Here is a 10,211-nt window from a genome sequence, read left to right as displayed (position 1 = left end):
AAACATCCATGTCACCAAAGTCTATACCATGATGTTCATGAACAAAGAGTCTGACCCAATCCTATGCCATACTTTCCCAACTTTCTTAGATGGAGCCGCCCTGATTTGGTTCTCCAATCTCCCTGAAGGCTCCATTTCTAATTTCAATGAACTAGTCGACCAATTCGTCAACCACTTCGCTGCATCCAAGATATACGTACACAATTCTAACTACCTGAGCACTATTAAGCAAGGGCCGAATGAAAGTCTAAATGACTACATGACCAGATTCGCTGAAGCAACCAACGAAATACCCAACCTGAACCCAGAAGTCTACCTCTACACCCTGAAAAGTGGCCTCTGCCCTAGAAAATTCCAAGAAACCATAGTCATAACAAAACCAAAAACCCTAGCCGAATTCCGAAAAAAAGTGACAACCCAGATCGAGATAGAAGAATTCTGAGCACTGTGAAAGGCAGAAAAGCCCACCTCGAACAGAGAGGACGAGAGGTGAAGCAAGTATTCAAACAGGAAGACAGACCAAAGGTCGTTCAGACTCACACCCAAATTTGATAGCTACATTCCCCTTAATACCAAAAGAGAAGACATTATCAAAGACATCTTGCATTCAAAACTCATCAAGCCTCCGAACAGGGCTGGCACATACCAAGACTAGTGATATGTAGACAAATCCAAATACTGCACTTTCCATTAGAAGTGCGGACATACCACAGATGATTGTGTAATAACAAAAGATCTCCTCGAAAAGCTAGCCCGCCAAGGCCTACTGGACAAATATATCGAAAGCTGAGGACGAAAGCGAAACACAGAAGACCTCGGCCAACATCCCAAAACGACTGACAATCCGCGAGTTAAAGGGAAAAGGTAGACGGTTATATTAATCCACCTCACAGAATAATAAATTATATTTCTGGTGATTTTGCAGGAGGAGGATGTACAAACTCGGCCAGAAAGAGATCCTACCGAGCTATGATGATCATGACGGCATCAACCTCGTTTCAACCTATCAACCCAGAAAAACCAGGGATATCATTTCTCCCCAACGACTATAAGGCAATTGACCGCAATCTCGACGACCCTGTTGTTATCTCTGCACAGGTTGGAGAGTCATTGGTCAAGAAAATACTGATGGATCCGGGGAGTAGCGTAGACGTACTATTCTACTCAACGTTTCAGAAGATGAAGCTAAATGAAAAAGCCCTACAACCATCATCCGAAGAACTGGTAGGTTTCTCAAGTGAGCGAGTTTCTATCCGAGGATATATCTGGTTATAGACCACACTCGGAAACTATCTTGACTGTAAAACCATTGATATACAATACCTAGTAGTTGATTGCAAACGTCTTTACAACATAATTCGAGGCAGACCCTCTTTTAATGCATTCAATGCTATTATTTTCACTGTGCATTTGTGTGTCAAGTTTTTCTCGCAGGATAACAAAGTCGTAACAATCCATGGAGACCAAAAAGAAGCCAGGCAGTGCTACAATGCCAGCTTGAAAAACGAATACTCAAGATGACCCGAGCAATATTATGTCTAGGCAGTATACAACTCAGAACAATTACCCCCGTTGGCTGACTTAGACCCTCGGACTAATCACCAAGAACGACCGATGCCAACAGACGACCTCACAAAGGTCCAACTAACAGCAGAGGAGAGCAAATATACATACCTCGGTAATGCACTGAAAAACGAAGAACGAGAACAATTGACCGAGCTATTGAGGTGAAACGTTGATTTATTCGCGTGGACCCCGGCTGACATGTCAGGGATAGATCCCAACGTAATTTATCATAAATTGGTAATCAATCCATCTATCCGACCTATAGTTCAGAAGAAAAGACACCTCGGCATAGATAAAAAGGTAGCTTCCTTAGAAGAAACCAAAAAACTCCTCAACGCCGGGTTCATAAGATTAGCTGGTTAGCCAACGTGGTAATGGTAAGAAAAAACAACGGTAAGTGGAGGATGTGTGTGGACTACATAGACCTTAATAAGGCCTGTCCAAAGGACGCATACCCCTCCCATGCATTGATAAACTTGTTGACAGATCCTTCGATTTCCAATGTTTAAGTTTTATGGATGCCTATTCTGGTTACAACCAAATACTAATGTATTCGGCTGACCAAGATAAGACTGCTTTTATCACTGACAATGGTAATTTCTGTTATAAGGTCATGTCCTTCGGGCTCAAAAATGCAGGTGCAACATATCAAAGGATGATGGACAAAATCTTTTCAAATCAAATTGACCAAAACATAGAAGTTTATGTTGACGACATGGTGGCAAAGACACTACATGCTGCAAATTACATAGATGATTTGAAAGAGATCTTCCAACAACTCTGCACATACAACATGAAACTCAATCCTGAAAAATGCACTTTTGGAGTGCAAGGAGGAAAATTTCTCGGCTTCATGCTCACCTGCCGAGGTATTAAAGCCAAACCTGAAAAATGTCAAGCAATCTTAAACATGAGAAGCCCCAACACGGTCAAGGAGGTCCAACAACTAACTGGTCGGCTAGCAGCACTGGCCAGATTTCTACCTCGTATAGCACATCGATCACATCTCTTCTTCAGGACACTGAGAAAACAAGCAAGATTTGAGTGGACCAAGGAGTGTGAGGAAGCATTCACTGAGCTTAAGACAATACTATCAGAACCACCCATACTACAAACACCAGAGCTTGGTAATCCGTTATATCTATACTTATCTGTCACTACCCATACTATCAGTTCTATCTTGGTAACAGAAACAGGAAAATGACAACACCCAGTATACTTTGTCAGCAAATCCCTCCAACACGCCGATGTCAGATATCCAAAACTAGAAAAGCTCCCCCTGGACTTAGTAACAACGGCCAGGCGTTTGCGACACTACTTCTAGAGTCATACCATCATTGTCAGAACAGAACAACCCCTTCGGCAAATCCTGACAAAGCCCGAGCTGGCTGGAAGACTAACTAAATTGTCGATTGAGCTATCTGAGTACGATATCCAGTACCAAAGCCGAGGAGCAATAAAATCTCAAGTGCTGACCGATTTCATTGCAGAACTCACCTCAGAAGAATCTAATCCCACATAGAAAACATGGACACTATACGTTGATGGAGCCTCAAACAACAAAGGCTCAAGAGCAGAAGTCCTGCTTGAGGACGAACACGACACAGCTTTAGAACAGTCCTTGCAAATTCACCTTCCATGCAAGCAACAATCAAGCAGAATATGAAGCACTCATAACAGGACTGAAGCTGGGCCACACAATAGGCATAACACAACTGCACGTCAAATGTGACTCCCTACTTGTGGTACAGCAGGTAACAGGTAACTTCCAGGAAGAAGACTGGCGACGACCTTTCATACACTATTTACAAACAGTTTATATACCCGATAGCGTCCAAAACAAAAGAAAATTCAAAAGAAGAGCCAGTTTTTACACACTACTCGGCACCGAACTATACAAGCGAGGTTTTACAAGACCTCTTCTAAAATGCCTGAACACGGCAGAAGCTAAATTAGCAATGAATGAAGTTCACAAAGGCGCTTGTGTAACGCACATAGGAGGACAAAGCTTAGCTTCCAAGATCCTCCGAGCAGGTTACTACTGGCCAACATTGCAACAAGACTGCATGTATAAGGTTAAACATTGTGACCACTGCCAACGTCATGCACCAGTCATTCACAATCCAGTCGAGCAGTTACACTCGTCCGAGGTAAGCTGGCCATTCAATAAGTGGGGGCTGGACATCCTTGGACCTTTCCTACCCGCACCAGGCCAGGTTAAATTTTTAATAATTGCTGTTGACTATTTTACAAAATGGATAGAAGCAATACCATTGGCAAAAATAACTTCCGAAAAAAGATCTCTTTTGTATGGAAAAACATACTCTGCCGATTTGGTATTCCTTAATCCATTATAACTGATAATGGTAGACAATTCATGGACAAAAAATTCACAACATTCTTACAAAACTTCAACATAGTTCAACAATTCTCATCTGTAGAACATCTACAAACTAACGGCTTAGCTGAGGCTGCCAATAAGATTATTCTATAGGGACTCAGGAAGAAACTCGAAGACTCCAAAGGAGAATGGGGCTATAACACAACAGAACAATCATCAACAAAAGAAACTCCTTTCAGGATGGTATACGGATGTGATGCCATGCTACCAATTGAAGTCTCACTACAATCTCCCAGGACCGAGAACATCAACGAAGACGACAACATTCAAAACAGAAGAACCAAGCTTGACCTCGTCGAAGAGGACCGAAACAAATCAACACTGCAACAACTCGCTACAAAGCGAGCTATAGCTCGGAAATATAACAAGAACCTCAAACCAAGGACATCCTCAGAGGACAACCTCGTTCTCAGAAAAATAGAAAATGTACGAAAACCAACAGGACATGACAAGCTAAGCACCAACTGGGAAGGACCGTTCCGAATATACAAAGTCATCGGTAAGGGAGCATACAAAATTCAAACACTTGATGGAACTATCCTACCAAACAATTGGAATATTTCTTCTTTAAAGATGTATTACATTTAGTCTATAAGTCGGACATAGTGATGCACTCTTTTTCCTACTACCAGATTTTATCCCTAAGGAGGGTTTTGTTGGAAAGGTTTTAATGAGGCACACCACCCTACACCTTTACAATTCAACCAATGTGACAAATATAAGTTATATCATATATCTTTTTCCTATCTTACTCAGCCGAGTACCCCAACAAACATGACTATCTCGCGAAAAGGAAATCAAACAAACCAATATACGAAGAGCAATTTTTTCGAACTACTGCACAAGCACAAAAAGCGTGCAAATCAACTATTACAAAACCAAATATCTATCCATTACAACCAAAGGCCAACAATATTAAAGTTCAAACAAAAAGCACATAAAAACAAAATACAAAACTCAGGAAGCATTTGGGTTTTCACCTTCACCCTCTTCTCCATCCTCTTCATCATCCACCAACTCACTGCCAACAACATCCTTGATCAGATCCATACGCGACAGATCTGCCTCAGGAGCTAACAACCTCGCCTGCTCAGCAGCTCTATCAAAACCAACAGCAAACATCTCGAGGCCATGATCCTCCTTTTCAACCTCGAGCTGTTTCTTTTCAGCACCAAGTACAACCAATCTTGCCTCCAAAGCAGTCTTCTCTTCTTCAAATTTTTTTCCAACATTCTCGGCGGCTGTTAACTTTCCTTGTAAAGAGTCCACTAAATCTAGAGCAGTGTGAAGTTTATTCCCCTTATCCAAGTTATCCTTCATCAGCTGGTCCACAGCAGCTTTGTCAAAAACATCCCTAGCATGCTTTAGCTCTTGAGTTCGGCCGATAGACATCAGCTGAGCTCCCATTACCTACAACAACAATGACAAATCAAATAAACAAACAAAAATCAAAGTGAGCAAAACCATCAAAACAAAAACATTACTTACCTACAGATATTGACAGATGCCAACATCCCCAACATCATGAACAAGCTTGACATCGGCAGGACTCTGACAGTACTCGTCAACCACTATGGTTAACGGGAAGTGTTCACTCCACAGTGAGGTCAAGTCCTCATCCCCCCTATAGCCATGAAGCGTTCTTTGGTTTTCAGTGAATCTCTTCACCACCTCCAGATCAATATCCCTTCCACCGAGCCTATCCTCGGCTAAGTTCACAGGTCTCTCTTTTTTCCCATCACCTCTTTTTTGTTCAAAGATAACCTTCTTAGCAGGCAACGACTGGTCAACCTTAGCACCTTTTTCTGCCATAATGTGACTACTTGAACCATGTCTCTCGATATTTTTGGTCCGAAAATATGCTCGCAGGCTACTTGAAGTCACCTTAGGAGCCTTCTCAACTACAAACAAAACCCAAACAGAAGTTACACACCATAACAATCACATATATACAATATGCATACAAATATTACCTATGTATCCTGCCAATGCATCTTTATCTGTTTTCAACTCAAGAAGTTCCACGACAGACAACAAATCAGACGAAGATATATGATTAACTAAATTCCACAATCATCTCAATCCTATACTCTGTTCCATCCATACCTAATATCTTCCTAGGTCTTGGGACCCAAAACAAGGGAAATTTCTCTAGAAGGCAATCATCAATATACCAAGGAAACTCGTCCTCGGCGACACTAATCTTCAAAAACATAGACTTAAAACCCTTGTAAGAAGACCTATACAAGCTAAAAATAACGCGACCAGGGGCACTGGCCAGGTTCAACCAACATCCTCTCTTAACCCCTTTACACTGAAACAACGCGAAAAAGACTTCTAATGACGGCTTGACTTCTAGACAATCCATCAAAATTTCAAAAGCTCTAACAAATGCCCAGGAATTAGGATGTAGCTGTGACGTGCACATTTAAGCTGCATCAATACCCCACGTTCAAACTCAGAAAAAGAAAATTTCACACCCAGATCCACAAAAACACAACTATACATGAAGAAATATTCAAAACCTTCACCACGGTGATATACGCGATCAGTAGCATTACATGGCAAAAACCTAAGATCAATATCACTACCCTCTCTAACCCACGAAGATACTGAGCCTAGCTGAGATACACTCTGCTCATCATTAAACACGGAAGAGTACTCTCTAACCGACTTCGCAACCTAGGCAAAAGGATCATCAGGATTCCAAACCCAAACCTCCTCAACAATCATATCTTTCTCATCAGCAACTTCTTTTTTAACCCTACCCCTAACAGCCTTCCCTACCACAAATTTTTTCCCTTTCTCCATCTCAACAACACAGTGAAAGCAGTAAAGCAAAAAGAAACCAAGTAAGAATAACTAACCTTTCTTACTCATCTTTAGCAAACACACAGAAAATGTAAAAACCCAAATGGATATTCAAAGAGTCCAGCAAAAACCACCCACTAGCCCACAACACATACCTTCAGCAAGCTAAAACGTCACAACAAACCCTATCCATCAATGAAAAAAAGTACATTATAAATCAATGGCCAATATTCGTCACCGTTTCAATACCCAACAAGCATTAAATGAACCTGTCTTTTCCAAAAACACTTTCTCTCTCTTCCAAAAACTTTTCGTATCTACATTAACCGCCAAAAACCATCAACCTGCACCTATTTTTCAAAATTCACAATAACCAAGTTGAGCTTGGGGGCTTTGACTATTTCCGATTCCGAGCTATACCTATGAAGCTCAACCTGTTATAGCTCGGTTCCTCAAAACAGGTCTAGCTTGGGGGCTATGATTCGTTACCACCAAAATCGGCCTAACCCAGCCAAGCTCGGAATCGAAAACCGCTAAAAGATACGACTCCCAAAAATCTCTCCAACCAAACGACTAGAGCCTCAAATATCGGAGCACTAACAAAAGACTCCGTCAAACTAGAAACAAGGATACGCATAACCACTTCAGAATAACTCAATATATACTAGTAACTTACTAAGCTATATGTACGCAATTCATTCTATTCTACTCTGAATACATTCACACTCTTACTTACTTGAGCGTTACAGTCCCTTTACAGGTGCCCAACGCCGTCGTCCTCATAAGGAGACGACGTTCCTCATCCCCACTCCAAAGAAAGCAAGTTCGAGCAACAACAGCACGAGCTATACCTTGGAGACTTCTTTCATACAGGAACATCATCATCATCATCATCATCATTATTATTATTATTATTATTATTATTATTATTATTATTATNATCAATATCAAAAAATAATAAGAGAAAAAAAATAACAAAAAAACTTCTCAAGGATAAACAATTGTCAGAGACAAGATCTTTACTAAACCGCATGCAAATCTTTAAAATACAGGCTGTGTGTACTATCAGTTTAAAATTATGTCACCTGAAATATAATTGTATATCTTATTATGAATTATGTTATAAAATAATACTTCAAGTGTATATTAATTATTTGGGGCAAAAACAGTCCAATGGGCTTAAAAAATAATTGCACTCATGGATGACCACGGTGCCGTATCCAAGTTGAAAAACTTCACATCAGGGATAGAGTATGAAGACTTCCTTGTGGTTGGTTGCATCATACGGCTATGTCGTTTGTCATGAGGACACTTTTAAGAGTGAAAAAAAGTATGGATTTTTTGGACATGGAAGAAATCTAAACACTAACGTGACACCGATATCACCCCAGGAAAAAAAGTCATCAATCTAACTTTGGCATTTTTGCAGCGTAGAAAAATTCTATTAAGCGACTCCTAGTAGACTATACTCTCCAGACCACCTAAAAAGTACCTGTTTGTGCCATCCACGGTAAGTTCTCCGTGTCTAATTTAAAAATACCAATGTTAGCAGCAAACACTTTCAAGTTGTATGTCATAAATTTAGTTATCTCTGAACATTGTTCAAGATCACTTGCATGAAACTGTTACTCTTTCAAATGTTGCTTACTTTGTCTTTTTAATATGCTATCTAAAATATTAGGATAAAAAGATGGAACCATATTTTCATGGAAAAATATGCAAAGAATTTTCTTTACTTCTTGGACATTTATTTAACTAGCATTTAAGCTTTTGGATAAATCCTTTTTCAAATTCACGAAACTCCGACTTGATAACTTTTTATATCTGCACTTTGTCCAGTTTTACATGATCTAAGCAGTCGCATTCCATGCTTGTTTATTATCTGGGAAAGTTCTATAGTGTTAGTGTAGACTTAATTTTTTTTTTAAATTAAGGAATTAATTTGCACTATGTACGTACTCAGTAAATTGAATATTTCGTGACATCCATATGGTTTTAGAATGGGCCTCCTAATTAGAGTACTTATTTTATTTTCCATTGTCCCTATCCAATACAGTAGGCTAGCCAATATTATTTCCATCCACAATTTCAAATTATTATAAATTTTGGGCTTAAAAAAACAACTAGCCAATCACATATACGTTCATTCGTAACCTACGGCATGGAATTGGCTAAGACCACTGTTCCATTACATAAAAAATGTAGAAGCCTTGGTTTGATAAAAAAAAATCATCAAAAAGTCCACTGCACGAACATTACAATCTGATGCAACTCCATCTCTCTAATGACACTGATTTTCCATGCTACTATTGTTGGAAGTTTATGTTCGTACCTTCGTTGATTTCAACTTGCAACCATGGAGGCACCGAACCACCCACCGATTCAGATATCTTCGGTAGGTCAGACGGAAGACATTGGGGACGGTCCAACTTTATCCTGCGATTCTGCATCGAAGGCATCACCGGTGTTTCCAACAGCCGTTTCTCTGAAATCGTAAGTCTTGTTAAGTCTTACGATAATCTGTGTTGAAGCTCTACTTAAATGAAAATTCTGATTTGCGTGTGGAAGGATTTAGTCTTATTTGAAAAGTCTGTTATGCTGCTGGTGTGTTGTTGTTATCGTGTAATTGAGTAAAACTCATGGATTGTGCTATTGTTGACTTTTTAAACCCGCACAGGGACAGCGAATTTGCAGCGAAGGTCGCGCCGGACACGCTCGCGTCGTTGGTTCGGAAAATGGATGGTATCCAGTGACAAATTGACGACCTGAAAAAGTTTATCGGGACCCAAAAGTCTCTCAACACCGAACTGGTGGAACTTCTGAAGCATGGCCTGACCAAGAACGATGTCTCGCCTATTATAGGAAGCAACTCAGAAATGCCATGTAACTCTTCTGACATGAAGACTCCCACCCCTACTGCCACCAAAAAACAAGCTGGGACAACACTGTGAACCTACAAGCGACGTCAGAAGTTGTTACCCTCTAAGTTCGACAATCCGGACTATGTCCCCATCCCCACACCACCTTCCAGCCCGGAGGGAAGATATCATCACTTCAGGCGGATGGACAGTAGAAGCTACTCTGTGTCAAAAAGGAAACCTAAAACTGAACCTCCAAGGGGGAAAAGGAAATTGTTTAATGTTGGAAAAGGAAAGAATGGAATGAAGGAATCATGCCCCTACAACAGTAGCAGGGACATCTCGGCTGTGAAATGGGCTGAGCAGTAGAATTTCTTACAAGTTCGACATGGCGATAAAAGTAGATGGGCAAAGGAAGTCGGTTCCATCCTCCCAACGGTAACAGTAACATCTTTATTTGTTATACAACAAACACTGATATGAGTTAATATTCGTCTTAATGAAGTAATTAACATAATTAGCTACATCTTTCACGTTGAGCAAGGCATGCCAATGACTTTTTCCCAACCGAGGAC

The 10,211-nt window shown here is 40.4% G+C and overlaps 1 protein-coding gene across 1 annotated transcript; it reads left to right on the top strand.

The window, feature by feature from the left end:
• On the top strand, positions 3,525–4,555 carry LOC107647158. The gene is made up of 2 exons (XM_016351277.1): positions 3,525–3,716; positions 4,061–4,555. Exons 1-2 carry the CDS (start codon positions 3,525–3,527, stop codon positions 4,553–4,555), a joined length of 687 nt encoding a protein of 228 aa, XP_016206763.1.

Source organism: Arachis ipaensis, chromosome B01, assembly GCF_000816755.2.
Source record: "Arachis ipaensis cultivar K30076 chromosome B01, Araip1.1, whole genome shotgun sequence".
Taxonomy (NCBI): Eukaryota; Viridiplantae; Streptophyta; class Magnoliopsida; order Fabales; family Fabaceae; genus Arachis; species Arachis ipaensis.
The sequence above is the reverse complement of the archived record's forward strand: the minus strand, read 5'-3'. Positions and strand labels throughout refer to the sequence as shown.

Excerpts from the sequence above, each read along its gene's own strand:
- LOC107647158 (XM_016351277.1), top strand. The coding sequence starts at position 3,525 with ATGAATGAAGTTCACAAAGGCGCTTGTGTAACGCACATAGGAGGACAA. Across the intron at positions 3,717-4,060 it reads AGCAGTTACACTCGTCCGAG|GGACTCAGGAAGAAACTCGA; the intron begins GTAAGCTGGCCA and ends ATTATTCTATAG.